The sequence below is a fragment of the Dermacentor albipictus genome, chromosome 1 (genome assembly GCF_038994185.2).
Source record: "Dermacentor albipictus isolate Rhodes 1998 colony chromosome 1, USDA_Dalb.pri_finalv2, whole genome shotgun sequence".
NCBI classification, from domain to species: Eukaryota; Metazoa; Arthropoda; class Arachnida; order Ixodida; family Ixodidae; genus Dermacentor; species Dermacentor albipictus.
The window spans coordinates 425,124,931-425,142,869 of NC_091821.1; the positions used below are offsets into that span (position 1 = coordinate 425,124,931).

A 17,939-nucleotide genomic window follows, 5' to 3' on the forward strand; every position below is an offset into this window, starting at 1 on the left:
TGGCTTATATTTACCGTGCCTTTACAAGACAGCTCCTCACTGTCTTAAATACCAAACAACGAGACCTGCCCGATTTCCTCTCTTTGTTTTGTCTTTGTCGTTTTAATACCAGTGTTCATTCTTTTTCTTTTATTTTCTCTATTTCTATACTTTCCGAGCCGTATGCTCACGGGTATTCCAGCGCTCTGCTTCCTTCGCTGCGATTGCTGCAAAGTGTTTGCGCGTGCTTGTGGAGCGGCTGCATATACGTGCCTGTTCCGTCGTTAATTGAGCCTAACCTTAGCGGCATCTCTCGTGCGTTGTACCGAGCCGAGGGGAATATGTACGAGTCTGGGTCAGGGAAGCACAGTTCTCGATCTTGAGGGTTCCCGCTTAGTCCATTTCTGGCTGCCTGCAGGTATATCATTTGGTGGCCCAAACATTTTGAAACTTGAACAACATATCAGGACCGCTTTCACTGAGCAAATCTGTGAGTACCTTATATACTGTCAACATTGTGTTGCTTTAACATTATATGAACCAGACAAACGTACTTTACAAAATGCGCAATAAACTATACAGGTTGACCAAGTTCACCTCGCGCATAAAGAATAATAACAAATAGTAAAGCTATAGAGGCTATGCAACGAAGATTCTGAGCGCGTACTTTAGACAACGCAAATTCAGCTCGCGCTGCATTAACCCAGCTCACTGTAATGTTCTGAGGATAGCGTCACTGCTGCACAAGTGCATCTATGTGTAATCGTTACCAAACTATTATATACCAAGAGGCTCCCACATCGTTTGGTGCAGGTTTGTTTTTTGTGTACGCAAACTGTTCATCGCTATGCAATAAACAATCGGACGACTCTCACTTTTTTTTTTCTTCGAGTACGCCTCCTCAGATCCGCGAGCCGAAAAAATAAAAATAAACAATGGCTCGAGCGTATCGAAAAAAAAATTGGGGTTATACATAGTTCAGGAAGTAAGCCTAACCGACTATTGCTAATTTATATGGGCGGCATCGATGTCCTCGTAAATGTGCTCATCCTCGCTTTTGGGCGAACGCTTCGCCGAATCCGAAGCTCCTTTCGACTTGGCCCCGGGCGCCCCGGCGGAGTGCTTCGCATCGGGCGAGACGGCACGCTTCTCCTTGTCGCGCGATATGCTGGTCTCGACGTGGTCCTGGTCGGGGACCGGCTCGTAGGTGTCGTCGGTCAGGCCGTCCCTGGTGTGCAGGTACAGCTGCGGCTTGTTGGAGCCGGGCACTTCGACGTCATCGTACACGTGCTCTTCCCACGTGCTCGACGCACCGGACGCCATTCGGGACGGAAGCGGCGGCCCCCTCGTCCCCGGCGGCAGCCGCTCGCAGAAGGGCTGGCGATCGGGAGGCTTCCTGCACGGCTGCAGAGCGCCGACGCGCGGTTCCGTTTCACGCAGCAGTGTTTGCGCGCGCCGAAACGTCGTTTTTGCGACGCTTAACGAGTTCGGCCCGATGTGTAAACCGCGCGGCTGCGCCCTTTCGTCAAAACGCACGCGACGTCATTTTTAAGGCACCGACAAATTTTGCGCCACGATTTTGGCTTCCTATACCGCTAAAATTTTTGCCCCATTTAACTTACCGAGCGCCAAATAATTTCCCACCGTTATCTCTCCGCGGGTGAGAAGCCAGTACAGGAAAAAAAAAGATATACATCGTATAGAGTCTATTTAAATGCTATCAAACATGTTCGTCTTCTGCAACGCGCCTTTCGACATAGCGATTATGTATACCTGCCTGCCCGGTGTTAAGAATGGCCGGCCGGGGTGACAACGTGCCAGCTATTTCAGCCCGCTGCACGTGCTTCGACCGACCCGCGGTGGCGGCGCCCTTCAGAGAACGAGCGAGGACGACAACGCTACCGACCATGCGCCGCGTTTGGAGGATCGGTGACGACAGCAGGGCTGGCCACGTTTGGCGCCCCGTGCATTGTTGGTTAATTTGCCGGGTCGTCATGGTCTCTCTGCGGCAGGGCGACTCGTCACAGTCACACTCTCTGCGGCAGGGGGATTCGTCACAGGGGGATTTGCCCCAGGATTCGTCACAGTCTGCCGACACACGTGGCGACTTGAGGAAAAAGGCAGCTCTGGAATTTAGAGGCGCCGGCGGGTGTCGGGCGAGACCACCTGACTACGGGGACGCCAGACAATGGATACCACGACGACTGCGCTGCAAAGGTCGTCGGCCCTCGGAGAGAGCACTGAAACCTGTGCGGCATGTGTGTGTGTAAAACCCTACCCTCTTCTCACAAAGGCGACTACGAGGACTTTCTACGATGACGTCGTTCGATGACGTCGAACGGAGTGCTTATAAGCAGCGACTGTCGGCTGCTAGAGAGTGCTCGTCGTCGTGCTCTATGCTCGTCAATGTACTCGTGAGCTGTGCGCTCGTTTGCTGTATGCATCGTCTTGCGGGCTCCTTTTGGGAGTCACGCTAGAGTGTCGATGTATGTCTTGGGTAAACTGTAAATAATGTAAATACACCCTGCTCGCCTAAGTCCCGACGAAGAGTCAAGGTCCTCCCGACAGCCACGACTGCCAAATCTTACACCGGCAAGTCAGCAAGGGAAGGGAAGCGCAGTCGAGGACGGCAGAAAATTGGATAGGGTGAGGAAATTAGGAAATCTGCAGGCGCAACTTGGAAGCAGCTATAGCGCAAGGCAAGGTTAACTGAAGATCGCTGAGAAAGGCTTTCGTCCTGCAGTAGACATAAAAATAGGCTGGTGTTGGTGGTGGTGATGATGATGATATGCGCTTCAAGGCGTATATTTGTTGCATGCAGTGTGACTGTTGTTTCATTGCGTGAACATCAACGGCAACGAAAGAATGGAAAATGAGACATCCACCCGTTCGTAGCAATTGCTACAAAGGAAACCCATACGGGTTCCTCAAAAGAAAAGCCTCATAGTTGAAGAAGAATTCGTCCTGGTCCGGGACTCGAACCCGGGACCACCGCCTTTCCGGGGCAGCCGCTCTACCATCTGAGCTAACCAGGCGGCTTGCAGATGGCAGGGCGAAGCAGATGCGGGTTTCCGCAGAACTACTACGTCAAACTCTTGCATTTGCTTCGTGTTGTCGACAAATTCGACTTCGCCCTGCCATCTGCTAGCCGCCTGGCTAGCTCAGATGGTAGAGCGGCTGCCCCGGAAAGGCGGTGGTCCCGGGTTCGAGTCCCGGACCAGGACGAATTTTTCTTCAACTATGAGGCTTTTCTTTCGAGGAACCCGTATGGGTTTCCTTTGTAGCAATTGCTACGAACGGGTGGATGTCTCATTTTCCCTTCTTTCATTACTTCTCTCCACCTTGCGGGTTTCCGCAGAACTACTACGTCATCAACGGCAACCATCATATATTCAGGGGTGGCAGAAAGATGGGGCTCATTCATTTTATGAGTGCCGTCCTGTGTTCGAGCCATTGTTAAGACAGCAGCCACGATAAGCCAAGTATACGGGAGCAGCGCAACGACGTAGCCGTAAATGTACTTATGTAATTGTACACTGAGATGTAAATGTACTGATGTAAAAGTACGACCATAAATGTACTGACATGGGCAACACTGATAAACGACAAAAATGACGATATCATGGAGGAAAGACTAGAAATTAGTGCACCTTTAACATCAAGAAATTCATTCTATATTTGTTTTTTTTTCTGGTGACAGATAGTTGAAGATAATCTTTAGAGTGCAAAATTCGGGCAGCGTGCCTAGCACGAAACGTCACGTGATAAGCCTGAGGCGGAGCAGTCAAAGGCGCTGGGAAAGCACCTTGCTAGACCATATATCGGGGAGCGGTATTTAGAGCGGAAAATGTCTCCAGCGCGCGGGCACCTATATGCCGGCTACTGTCACCTAACCTGCCAGCTGCATGCCCTCCTGGAAATAGAGCCCCTCAATCTGAAGAAGCGCGCAGCTTCTGCATGCGTTTTGCGTATGCTGCAGCTAGCTGTCAGGAGAGCGGCCTATTTCTGGTACACTGTAGCTGCAGCAAACGGGCACTCCACGCAATACCATACACTAGAGCTTTTAGAATAGGGGGACGCAAGCGTTGGGGCCCGCTGACGCTTGGGGCCATGGTACTGTGCATGCGCAGTAGGAGCTAGCGGGTCCCAACGTTTGCATACCCTTAACCTAAATCTCTCTCCTGTCGCAAGCATGGCTGTGCCTAATGCATTATTTATTTATTTATTTATTTATTTATTTATTTATTTATTTATTTATTTATTTATTTATTTATTTATTTATTTATTTATTTATTTATTTATTAGAGAACGCGCAGACGTGCACCAACGATGCAGGCTTTTGCGTCTCGATGAATATTGTGGTATGGTGGCCGAGATGAGCGATAGAAAACCCGTGACGTTTGCTGCAGTACAGTGTAGTATAGAAGTCTAAAATAACAGAAAGAAAAGTGTCATTATTATGCGACCCCCGACATCTTATTTCTTTCTTTCTGTCTTTTGCTTTATAGGTTGTGTCATGTTTGAACCAACTTGACGAACAGACAAACAAGATCGACCTATATATCCGCGGTTTCAGAAGGCTGTTCTTCCGTTTGCCTGACTGTTACTATACAATCTTCCAAACCACGGCCCACACTCTTAATCGCAACGAAGGCAATCTGTCGTCCATGTACAAGTGCCTTAAAGGGAAGCTGAAACACTTTTCGAAAAAAATGAGTTCTCTGCGGCATTCTACAGTTTTGAGTCCCCTGAACACGAATATCTCGTTCAAAAAGGGCGGACACAAGCGCAAGCGGCTGTTTTTTCATGAAAACGCGCACCAGCGCCTCAGGGTATCGCGCGAACGCCGCTGTTGCCCGTGATTGGTCGGAGCCGCTGTGACGTCAGTGGCGGCAGTCGCCGGTCGGCGCCGCCGTTTGAGAGCGTAGCACGCTGTTCTGTTCTGGCTGCATAGCTGAGTTGTAAGCATTATGGAACGTTCTCGCTGTCTCGGACAGCTTGTATTTTCGCCGCACATGTTCGAACCGACAGCCGATACGGAAAACGATGGCGGCAACGACGATGTTGAGTGTGCCAAAAGCGAGAGCGATGTGTACACCTTCTCGCGCGCTGGAAATCTTAGCTGTTACGTATGCTTTTTTTTTCATGTAGCTGCACGTTCCAATGACGGGAGAAAAAATGCGCTAAAGTGTCACTGGGAACTTGCTGCTGGAAGAATGCCGAAGCACTAACTTCTCATTAGATTGTAAACACGGGTACAATTCCGCGATGTCAAGCACCTTGCCGGTGCTTGTCTGAAGTCCCGTGGTTTTCTGAGCGTTGATACACGATCGCGAACATAAGTGCCGCGTTTCAAAGCGCGCACATGCAGTGCTGCGAGGTACAGTCATGGAAGTTGCTTATCGTACACATCCAGATCGAGATGGTCAGGGGGATTATATGTGCACTATTCAGAATATGGTTCGACGACTTTGCGATTGTGGCTCGATCAAGAATCGGTATGCGCGCTCCATGCTAGTGTTGACATAAAGATATTAGGCAGTTTTAGCACCGCCGTGTGGTAAACATGATAACTGCAACCGTACGTCGAATGTCACTAGGCAAGCCTATACTCAAATTTATACCTCAGGTGCAACGCTGTGAAAGCTACGCACGAAGTCCGGTTACCAAAATTTATTACTGCGCGCGTTTCCGTCTATGGTTCGCAGCGTGCCAGCGGCATTTGCTCGCGCGAGCATGCACGTGAAGCTGCCGCGACGGGCTGCAATTAAAGAATGCCGAAAAGAAAATTAAGAACGTGTTAGCAGCCGTATAAGTACACGGATTGTTTCTATGGGTAAATTCTTTTTTTTTCATTCAGAACTGAGCTTATACATGAAAAGTTTTCTCAAAAATCGGGTCAAGAAACACCGAACGTTTTCTAAGTGCGAACGCAGCCACTGCAAGAAGTATCTCAAGCCTCCACAGCGTTGCACCTGATGTATGAAACGGAGTATAGCAACGCTAGCAACAACGCGTTTCCGCATTTGTCGTAAGGCTATCCGGCTATCGCGGAAATGGTCCGAGCATAGCGCAGCTGATTTCGTCGGCACGAACTTATCTCTCCTCACCGCACTGCGCTGCAAGCTTCTTGTGCTTCGGGAACCTGTGAAACACCACATCGTCTCGCCCGCGTGTGTTCGCGCAGCCGATTGCTGCACAGAACGAGGGCATGTTGGGTGCCCTTGGCCGTAGGCACTCACGCAGCACAGTAGGAAAGAACAGTCTACGAAAATCGCAAAACAAACGTGAGCGGCAGCGGCGGCGGCAAATCTCTCGTAGCGTCGTTCAGTAAAGCCAGAGTCCTTCGGACTCTGGTAAAGCGCAGGACGGAAGGAGGCATGCCAGCGCATGCCAGCACGCCGGTCCGGCAGCTCGGTCCCCGCAAGTGACGTCACTCTCGCCGGTTCTCTCCTCTGGTAACCTCCTCACCCGGCGCTCCGGGAAGCGATGGGGGCGTGTCCGCAGGGGTGATTTAGAAAGCGATTTCCGCCCCTTATATTAACAAAACGAAGAAAAAAAATTTCGGAACCGTAAATTATTAGGTCTGTTCTTCCCAATCCCAGCAATTCATGGAAATTGAAAACCGCTTCAGCTTCCCTTTAATCATGTCTCGAGCCGCAAATAAATAAATAAATAAGTAAAGTGCGCCAGCTCTGCCGCTTGTTTCATTGTGAACAAGGCTGCCGTGGGCGAGCCGAAACGTAGACACATTTTTAAACCATTTTGGTCGGTGGCCGGATCTCTTTTCCGCTTAAAAGAACGCTTGCGTATAATATAAACGACAAAGGGTTTTGCCGGAAACACGCGGGCTTACCCAGAAGCAGCAGAATCCACTTTTTGGGCACGTGCACCAGTCCCTGACCGAGAGAGAGAGAGAGAGAGAGGGAGGGAGGGAGACGTGTGCAGAAACGGTCCAAGATGACTGCCGAAGTAAGCGAAGCTCTATAGCTTGTATGCAGATATGATTATATACTGCGCTTGTCCCTGCGAGCAGCTTTTCTTCTATAGTCCGTGTTTTCGTGTCTCCCATTACTTTCTCCCATTAACCGTTCGAAAGACTCACCTATTGGGGTTTGGAAATTAGAACCCCGTAGGCTGCATGTTCAATTAAATTAATAAGGAGCTGTCGACTAGAGCGTCTGTACATTGCCTATGTGTTTAATTTTGGGACGTTGAAAATCCATAATTTAATTTACTTCGTTTGTTTAAACGTTAACTGCGACGCCAATGTACTTTGCCGCCCTATACTTTCGGCCCTATAACGTAAAATTATTCCAATATGTTTTTTATTCCGATCCCCTGACGTCAAATTTACGTAACCGCCGGCACGAGTGAAGCACAGCGTTGTTTGAACCACCCCATCAATCGCTCTTCTCTTTCATAAGAGGTCACTTTGGTTTGATTTCAAAGCCAATAACAATGGCTGTTTCGACAGGTTTTTATTTTCTTACTGGCTGACAAGAGACAAGGAGCATGCATAAGTACAGTGGGTTTCCGTGGGCCGAGCTAGCGCAGTAGAATTAGATAACGGGATGGGTAGGGTTGTGCCGGAGTCTGCGATTGCTTCGCTTACATTGCTTAGCTTGCAGTGGCTGGTCGAAAATCGCGGCGGCGTGCAACGGAAGGTTAAAAATGCTGCTAACACGGATCCTCTGCGAATAGGAGCCTGGCAGAGTGATGTCGTATACGTGCCAAAATGGATCTACAACGATGTGCGGCCGTGTTAAAATTTTTATTAAGCGCAAATAAGTTCGTTCTCGCCACGACATTACCCTGCTTATTTTTTTCTGCATGCATCTTGCCTTGTCCTGTGCGAACTTTTCTTCTCACTGATTTCATTGCTGGGACCGTTTTTTACTGCTTGCTCAACGTTTTCCTAGTTGTAATTTCGAATATCCCTTACCTTCTTCATGTTGATCAGTTTTAATAGTTCAGCGAATTCTGTCTGATCTATTGATATAGACATCTTCATGCTTTGTCGGCTCTTTATTAGGTTCTTTGTTACTTCGGAGAGCTTACCTACGGTTTACCTTGGTGCCTTACCTCCCACTTCAATTGCTGTTTCTCAAGTCAGCCGAGTTGCGGTTTCATTCATTACCTCTACGTTACCTTCATCTTCCTGTTCTAAACCTGCAGCGTGCGCATATGTTTGATAGCAGCAGCGCAAATTCGTCTGCTTTTACTGTTGCTGCGTCTAGGTTGACCTGTTTGCATCTACATTGAATAATAGCGGAGGGCAAAATACGAAAAAGGCGTGGAATCAGAAATAAGCATTTCTTTTGCTCGGTCTAGTGATGCATAATGAGTAAGCACACGTCACATCAAAATGGTAGCTCTTGCGGTTTTCGCGACGTTGTGTGACACACAAGCGAAGCAGAGGTATACCGAAAAATGTTTGAGCAATCGCGGAGGCAAGGCCGTAGCTGGCGGGGGGGGAGGGGGGGGGAGGGGGGTGCGAGTTAGGGAATCTTGACCTCTTCCCCTCCCACCCCCTGACATTTTTTCGTGCGTTAACTTTTTGGGTGAGACTAAAAGACACACGCCTACGAGCAGTTGCGAAAACTTTTCGTACAATTTAACTTTCCTGATATTACTTCCCTCTTCTTCCGTTACTGAAGCCTTCACTTTTACAAGGCCACCTCAGCACTCCCTCTCCCACCTGCCCGCTTTTATATCTGTCGCAAGATCTTGTTGCGAATGGTTTTAAATATGCACATGTGCAAATATGCATTTAGCATATGCACAAATAACGGTTCTGCACGCCCAAGAAAGTGGATACAAAATGTAATTAGATCTCCCATCACCATTCGCGATAAGTGCATTCATCTACACAGAAATGGCAACTAGCGTTCGGAACTACTACGAAAAACACATTTCTCTGACTGCGAAAAACTATTTTGAGCAAAACTTCTATATGATATAGGCACGGTAACAGCATGGCAAAGGCAGTTAGCTTTCGTTCATGAAACACAGGCAGCGTTGTCCCCGTATTCGGTGGTGTTATATTACAAACTTTTATTCCTTGTCTTAAAGGGACACTAAACGTTACTATTAAGTGAACGTGGACTGTTGAAATGCAATCCCAGAAATCTCGAAACGCTTGTTTCGTGCCAAGGAGAGACTTATTTTAAGAGAAAATGCGTTCTGAAGCGTCCGCGTACCTCTAGCGCAGTTCAAATCGCCCGCCCTCCTATCGAGGAGTACTGACATCATGGCCTCATAGTGACATTGCACCATCGGTGAGTAGAACGGCGTCCGCAGACGGCGCTACGGCTTTTCTGCGCAAAACGCAAACGCGCGGCCAGGAACAGAGCCAAGACAGAGCCGACAGCAGAGCGAAAGCGGGAGTATGGTGGCTAGCGGAAGGAGAAACGCGCGACCATAAGCTGGCACTTTATTCTATGACGCAAACTTCGACGCTCGTCGCAATGGACCCTGACAACGACAGATTGGCTCGCGATGCTGGGCTCAACTTCAGCGATTTGAGCACTGACGAGCGCGACCTGCTGCTGAGGGCTCGCGCTGCCGGCGTCGTTGCGTACTACGACGGCGGCCTCGACACCGGCTCTCCGGAGCGGGAAAGCAACGAAGGCTTCCCACGACATCACAAGGACGTGGCATTCTCCCTGCTTGTTCGAAATGAAAGTTTCGCGAGCCAGCAGAACCTAAAGCCCCTCAATCTCCCAAAGTAGCGCCATTCACTTCCCTCCTCCTCCGCTCGGCGCGGCCTCGATGGTGGCGCCGCCGGCGGTGGGCCTGCCGTAGCAGACGACGGCTAACACGCTACGGGAGGAAATCCGCGGAAAAGTTCGTTCGAGTCCTGCGGAGCAGTTTCTTCAATCTAGATCTTGCTTTGTCAGTCGGTAACTGGCCTTAAGAATGTCGTGTCGGATTTGCGGAAGAAATAGAGAAAAGCACCATTATTCAAGTAGTATTTAAGGCGTAAAGCGCGCGCACGTTGAAAGTTCGTGTTGCTGAAACACGACACAAGCACGCGGTGTGCTCAGACACGCGAGTAATTACCAGAGTTTCAGGTTTTGACAGCGCGAAAGTATGTGCACGTGGTTTCGTAGGTTAATTTACGTACCTGCAGGATGCTTTTGTTCGGCCGGCGCGTGAGAGATTCCGACTGTCTGCGGTCAGCAATGCCTGGCAGCAGGGCCGTTTCTGTTCCGCGCCTTTTACAGATGTACGTAGCTCATGCACAGGTTGTGGTGGCCATGAGCAACGTTTTCACACATAGGCGGTATAGATAATTTTAACAACGTACCAGCATATGAAATCGTTATTTATTTATTACAGTGCAAATGGTTAGAATTTGATAGAAAAGAAAGAAGGAACTTGATGGGACAACTGGAAAGAGGTTCAGAAAATAATTATCCGCCTCCCTCATTGGCACCAGCAACACTTTTGTTGAAGTGCTAATTTTATCTCTGTATACTACGTGCGTCTGTATTCTTTTGCGTTGTAAGTTTTCACAAGGAAGCAGTGTTGCGTTAACTGGAACAGTCAAGGCACACAAGACAGAAGAAAAGTTGATTCTTGGGTTTTACATCCCAACACCACGATCTCATAAGGCACGCCATAATGGGGGCTCTGGATTAATTTTTTTTGCAGCTGGGGTTCTTTAACGCACCCCCAATGCACTGGACATGGGCCCGTTTTGACACGGGCGTCAAAAGAAGAGGTTGGAGGAGCCGTGTCACTTCACAAAGCCGCGCGTTCTTTGCCACTTGCTCGAAGTCAGCCCGCCCGATCTTGTGAATCCACACTTTTCTTCGTTTTGCGTTGCGCCCGGCGGATGGTAAAACAAAAAGCTTTTTGCCGTCACTGGGTCCGTTGTGGCAACCGTAGGCGCAGCAGCACGGCATCGCAATTAAGCACTCGGCCCTAACACATTGTATAAAACTACCGCGCTCCTTCAAACCGCCTGCCGTACTTCGTCGCGCAGGCCCAAGAATGGGGGTCGCAGGCGCAAGATTGGGGGTCGCAACGCGCTGGAAAGAAAAGATATACAAAAGCGCGGCGCCTGCTCTGCGCCGGAAAGAAAAAAATATACAAAAGCGCGGGGCCCGCTTTCACGTGACACAGACTGGCCAATGGGGGAGCGGAGGAGGCTGGGGCGACAGGAGGAGTGGAGGAGGAAGCGCCTGGGTGAGCGGGGTGGCGGAAAGATCTAAGAATGGCGCTACTTTTGGAAAATTGAGGGGCTTTAGCAGAACCCGCACAGCACGACGCGATAACGAAACTACTGAAACTCCAAAGCGTGCGCGGCGCAGAGTCGAGCGCGCAGAGTCGAGCGAAAACGAAACCTTTCGACCACCCGTATACTAAGAAGGGTAACGTCAATGTTATTTTTTCTTAGAATCAAATAGATGTAAACAAGTAGCATTTTCTTCCGTCTTATAATCGAATGAAATGATATTTTCAATACGAGTAGTTGAGTTTTGTAACACAAATTATGAGGAGTGCTTTCGTCATCGAGCTAGTACCGGCATGTCGCTGGGGGGTCTCAAATCGCGTCATGCATTTACCTCAATTTCTCGGTTACTAAAGCTCTGTTCGCGATTATGTTGAAGCCTTAGACGTTCTAGAACATTGCTCTACCACTTTAACTTGACTTTCTGGTAACCTTTAGTGTCCCTTTAATGAGAATTTAAATTTACCACACCAATTCTTTTTTTTCTTATTTAGCTACAACTAATTTAAAAGTACCCTCTAATTATTATATCTAAGTGATGTGCTGGATTCACATACGAAAATAAGCCGAGTACATGTACTTTCAATATGGCCGCCGTTCGTAACCCCCCCCCCCCCCATCCTTGAAAAAAAATCCTTGGTACGGGCCTGAGAGGAGGGCTGATTGCAGAAATGGAAAAGAAACAGTTTGGAGTAGCTTTACGTTATATATCGCCCTTTGTGTACGTACTTAGGAACTTGCGTTCGGCAGAGTGTTTATTTCTATGCCCTACGTACCAGCCTGCTTCTAGTCCTAATGTGCGCCATGAAACACCTGGCATATACAGTTTGCTTTTTAGACTATATAAAGAATTGTGGGGAAACTTGGGCGAGTTGGTGCAAGTTTATATTTTACAAGCAGCAGCGCTAGCAGCCACGCTCTTTTCCTCGTTCTCGTCTTGTTAGCACTGCTGCTTGTAGAGATCGACTGTGTCAGGTGGTACAATTCCATTCCGTGAGATAGATTACTGGAAACGGGGGACATTACTCGTACAGAAATTCGAGATGCGTAATCGACCAATTAAAACAAATTGCTAAGGAAGTTTTAGATAACTATTGTACGACACACATTGCAATCTGAGAATTGTAGTCAGCGAGTTCACAATGCATGCCCACTCGGAACGAATTCTGAGATTATGGCACGGGTTTTGCGATACGCGCCATCGAAGTTGCTGTAAAAATACAGTTGTTCCACTTATTTCTTTAACAAAATGCAGTTTTGTGTATTAACGCGATAGCGTTTAGGAGTCCGTGTCTCAGAAAATTCGATGTCGGCGTCGGACGTTGTTTCGGCAAAATTTTTTTTCGAACCACGCAAATAGGTTCCCCATGTTACGCAAGGAATCTACTGAACTAATTGAATTTCTCAAGCTAAAATACCGGGAAAAATCGTAAATTACCACTTGCACACAACGTGCAGACATCATGGCTCTCGGACTGTAATTTGTCTATACGAGAAAACAAAATTCTGTAACGCGAACACTCAAAGAAACCCATTTTTCGGCGTTTCTACCATCCATAGGCCGGCCACGACGTTCGCCGTTTGCGCGCTCCGGCGCGCGAATATCTCGGAAACCACGGAGTGGCGTGCCCGGTTCCTTACAATACCTCCAGCTGGCGCAAGCCTCCACCGCATCGCGGCCCATGCAAGAGGTCGCAAGAGGTTCGCGGCCAGCGTTTCCCGGTAAAGATTACGGTTACATACGCTCCAATGGCCGGGAAGCGTGGGAAGCAGTCAGGGATCTTTGAACGCTATCGCGTTCCACTCTTAAAGGCGAAGCTTGATCGTCGTCCAACTTGCAAAGCAAGAAAGTAACTGGAACACCCGCGTATTTCGTCGCGCAGTTTGGGAAATAATATATCGAAACTTGTATTATTCTCAAAATTCGTTCTAAGTGCATACGCCTTGCGAACTGGGTGCAGTTCGTAAAATGTAGTATGTGCAGTGAAGTAATTGTTAAAAAAAAGCTTATTCGTAAATTTTGTTAGTCGATTATTAATTTCTATTACTCGTGCAAGTAGAATATCCGACTCTGAGTAATCTAGCTCAGCGACAATTAAGAAACATACTATTTTCCACGGGCGATTTTTAAGATTTCTGCGCACTCTTAAAAACACGACATCCGGTGTATAAAAGAGGATAACGTCTAAACTCAGCTAAAGGCGAAACTCCGTACTGCAATTTAAGTCGCCACCGCGGTCGCTCTCAGTGTATGCTACAACGTTTCGCTCGCACATGAGCAACAATAACATACGCGTGAGAAGCTGTAGAAGCCGAGAAAAACTGTGAGCACGCTTACCACAGACCAAGATGAGTCACCAGAAGGCTGACCCACATTGTCTGCGGACGGCGCTGCCCCTTCTGCTTCTTCACTTGCTTGCTTGCTTCGCTTACTTGTGGCGCTTACCCACTACGGGGGTTTGGCCAAGGAAGGGGAGAGAGAAAAACCTAAACGGGAAAGTAAATCAAGGTGAAGTTGTGTGGTGGGCTGATCGAACTAGGCGCTGGGGATGATCAAAAGTTCCAGTTAGTTGACCTGATGATTATAGGTATTTATATCAATCGAAAGCTTTTGAGCGCGGAGTTGCCTTTCCTAAGGCGAAAAGCGCGAGTAGGAATACATTTATCCCGCCTTTCGGCGACTTCCCTTGCCCTTTCGTCCCTCGCACACGATATGTGGAGCGGCATTCTGTGCAGCAAAAGCTGCGGCTTGCGGCAAAGGGAGCCAGTTGCGCGTTCAACAGTTTGTCTATTACAGCTCTACTCTTTCTGTGAAGCTTCCATTTAGTCGGCGTCGCGAGAGGGAGAGATTCTGTAAAGAGGAAAAGCGCAGTGCCTCAACAGCACAGAGGGAGAGAGAAAGGGAATGAAAGGAGATGGAAGAGAGAGAGACAAATATTGATGATGATGATGATGGCATCCCCTTCGAAACGGGGCGTTGCCATGGTTGTACGTGTCACCAAGGCCGTCATTCATTTATTCATTCATTCATGCATTCGTTCATTCATTCAAGTAACTTTATTGAGTGCCCTGCGATTTGGTGGGGGAGTGGGCCTAGACCCCGCTTAGGTTACGGCCTAGGGTTGTTGGCCCTGGCGGCTTCCTCGGCTCGCTGGACGGCCCATTCATTGCATCCTTAATACAAGCTATAGACCGGGAAGGATTAGGAATGATCAACGGCGAATATCTCAGTATACGTACGGTTTGCAGATGACATCGGCCGTCAGTGCCCTCTGCTTCACCTATTTTATCGCGCCGGTAGCCAGCGTCCGAGCATAAACAAACGACCCCACTCCGCAACGCCGGCACGCCTAGGGACAAACGCCTACATAGAAACCTCCTCCGTAGTGCCTATAGGCAGAGTCATATATTCAAGGAGCAAAAGATCAAACATTTTCTATCTCGCGCCGGGGCGCAACTACGGGCTGTCCTGAGGGCCCACGATGTGGCGGTGGGGCATGGTCCCAACGTGGGAGCGGCCCGCAGCGCACTGAGTTGCGTACCTCAGGACCTTCATCAAAGTTTTGCATCCATCCATCCATCGCGCCCGCTCTTACTCGCGCCTGCGCACAAACAGCTGGCGATCCCTCAAATGAACTTCTCGTCGCCTCTTCGCATTACGCGTGCCATGCTCTTGCAAACACTCTAAGAAAAGTTTACACCCTTTGGAGTGTATATCTGTCACACAACGATAATCGTCATCTGCCTTGATGCGTTTCCTTTTTTGAAAATGCCGCGGCCGCTACTTTCCTGTCGGTAAAGCTATGTCATGCTGATAACGCGCATGCCGCCCGTTACTGGAAATTAACGGGTTGGCCGCGTTAAAGAAAGGAAATGCGGACAAGACAGATGACGATTATCGTTGTGTGGCAAAATGGTGTAATTTTGCTTACGCTCTTAAAACACTTGCACCCTTTGGGGTGTATATTTGTCCCACAACAATAATCATCTGCCTTGCTTGCGTTTCCTTTCTCGAAAACTTGGCACCCGCTATTTTCCTTTTGAAAACGCTGCGTCACACTGATAACGCGCATGCTGTTCGTGGCTGGAAAGTACCGGGCTCGCAGCGTCAAAGAAAGGAAAAGCGGGCAAGACAGATGACGATTATCGTTGTGGGACAAGATAAGCCCCAAAGGGTGTAGGTTTTTCTAAGAGTGTAGACTACACTCTAAGAAAAGTTTGCACCCTTTGTAGTGCCCCTCCTGCCACACAACGATAATCATCATCTGCCTTGATGCGTTTCCTTTCTTTACCGCTGCGAGCCCGGTACTTTCCAGTAACGAGCGGCATGCGCGTTATCAGCATGACATAGCTTTACCGACAGGAAAGTAGCGGGCGCGGCGTTTTCAAGAAAGGAAACGCGTCAAGGCAGATGACGATTATCGTTTTGTGGCAGAAGGGACACTCCAAAGGGTGTAAACTTTTCTTAGAGTGTAAAAACACAGTTGAACCCTTTGTGGTGTATAATTGCCACACAACTATAATCCTCATCTGTCTTGCCCGCATTTCCTTTCTTTAACGCTGCGAGCCGGGTACTTCCAAGTCACAAACGACATACGCGTTATTAGCATGACAGAGGATTCACAACAGGAAAGTAACGAGTGCAGAGTTTACAAGAAAGGAAATGCGGGCAAGACAGATAACGATTATTATTGTGTGGCAACATACATCCCAAAGGGCGTAAACTTTTCTTACACTCTACACTCTTAGGCAAAGTTACACCCTTTGGAGTGCCCTCTCTGCCACACAACGATAATCGTCATCTGCCTTGATGCGTTTCCTTTCTTGAAAATGCCGCGCCCGCTACTTTCCTGTCGGGAATGCACTCTAAGAAGAGTTTACATTCTTTGGAGTGCTCCTTCTGCCACACAGCAATAATCGTCATCTGCCTTGATGCGTTTCCTTTCTTTAACGCTGCGAGCTCGGTACTTTCCAGTAACGAACGGCATGCGCGTTATCAGCATGATAGCATTCCCGACAGGAAAGTAGCGGGCGCGGCGTTTTCAAGAAAGGAAACGCATCAAGGCAGATGACGATTATCGTTGTGTGGCAGAAGGGACACGCCAAAGGGTGTAAACTGTTCTCACACTCTCAAAAAGGTTGCACCCTTTGGGGTGTATATTTGTCCAACAACAAAAATAATGGTCATCTGCCTAGCTTGCGTTTCCTTTCTTGAAAACTCGGCGCTCGCTACTTTCCTGTCGAGAATGCTGCGTCACACTGATAACGCGCGTGCCCTCCGTAACTGGAAGTACCGGGCTCGCAGCGTTAAAGAAAGGAATCGCGGGCAAGACAGATGACGATTATTATTGTGGGACAAGATAAGCCCCAAAGGGTGTAAACTTTCTAAGAGTGCACTCTTAGAAAAATTTACACCCTTTGAGGCGTATCTTGTCCCACAACAATAATCGTCATCCGTGTTGCCCGCGTTTCCTATCATTAACGCTGCGAGCCCGGCACTTTCCAGTCACGAATGGCATGCGCGTTATCAGCGTGACGCAGCATTCTCGACAGGAAAGTAGCGAGCGCCGAGTTTTCAGGAAAGGAAACGCAAGCAGGGCAGATGACGATTATTTTTGTGGGACAAATATACACCCCAAAGGGTGCAACCGTTTTAAGAGTGTGTAGAGTGTAGAGTGTGCTATCATGCTGATAACGCGCATGCCGCTCGTTACTGGAAAGTACCGGGCTCGCAGCGTTAAAGAAAGGAAACGCATCAAGGCAGATGACGATTATCGTTGTGTGGCAGAACACTGTAAAATAATTTACACCCTAAAAAGTAAAAAAGGGTGTAAATGTGTCTATAACTCACACCCTTAGGGTGTTGTCTATATTACGGACACCGTAAGAGTGTGAGATATAGACACATTTACACCCTTTTTCACTTTTCAGGGTATAAATTATTTTACAATGAAGGGGCACTCCAAAGGGTGTAACTTTGCCTAAGAGTGTAGAGTGTAGTGCAAAGTACACTCTTTGGGGTGTATATCTGTCACACATCAGTAATCGTCATCTGATTTGCTTGCGTTTCCTTTCTTGAAAACACCGCGCCCGCTACTTTCCTGTCGGCAATGCTATGTCATGATGATAACGCGCATGCCGTTCGTTACTGGTAAGTACCGGGCTCGCTGCGTTAAAGAAACGAAATGCGGGCAAGACAGAGAACGATTATCGTTGTGTAGCAAAAAGGTGTAATTTTGCTTAAGAGGGATACATGGTCTGTTCTGAAAGTAGTAGGACCGGTTTTTTCCTGGACGAACGGGCGGACAAGAGGTGCTCCGCACGCGCAGGATCAGTGAAGGGGGATATTGGGAAGGCTGGGAAAATCGGTAGTCGGCTCTCGGCCGTTGAAGAGAGCAGGTCGCTTGTACTGTGAAACCCTGTCGAATTTCCTCGTCACGGAGAGTCATGGAGCGTTTACTGAATCAGCGATATGCGATCAAATTTTGTGCAAAGCTTGGTAAAACGGGCAAAGAGACTCACGACACGATCAAGCAGGCCTCCGGTGATCCTGCCATGGGTAGATGAGATGTTTTTGAGTGGCACACGCTGTTCCGAGAAGGCAGGGAAATAGTGGAAGACGATGACCGCTCCAATGACCGGACCAGCAAGACCAACGAAAATGTGTAGCGAGTGAAAAATTTACTGAACAGTAATCGCAGGATGGAGTATCAGAATG

General features: G+C 48.5%; 1 protein-coding gene across 1 annotated transcript; it reads right to left on the reverse strand.

The window, feature by feature from the left end:
- Positions 1-848: 848 nt before the first annotated feature.
- LOC135896527 (uncharacterized) lies at positions 849-13,677 on the reverse strand. The gene is made up of 3 exons (XM_065424955.1): positions 13,560-13,677; positions 6,836-6,878; positions 849-1,383 (listed from the first exon to the last, which is right to left on the reverse strand). Exons 1-3 carry the CDS (start codon positions 13,595-13,597, stop codon positions 985-987), a joined length of 480 nt encoding a protein of 159 aa, XP_065281027.1. The 5' UTR covers positions 13,598-13,677; the 3' UTR covers positions 849-984.
- Positions 13,678-17,939: the final 4,262 nt, after the last annotated feature.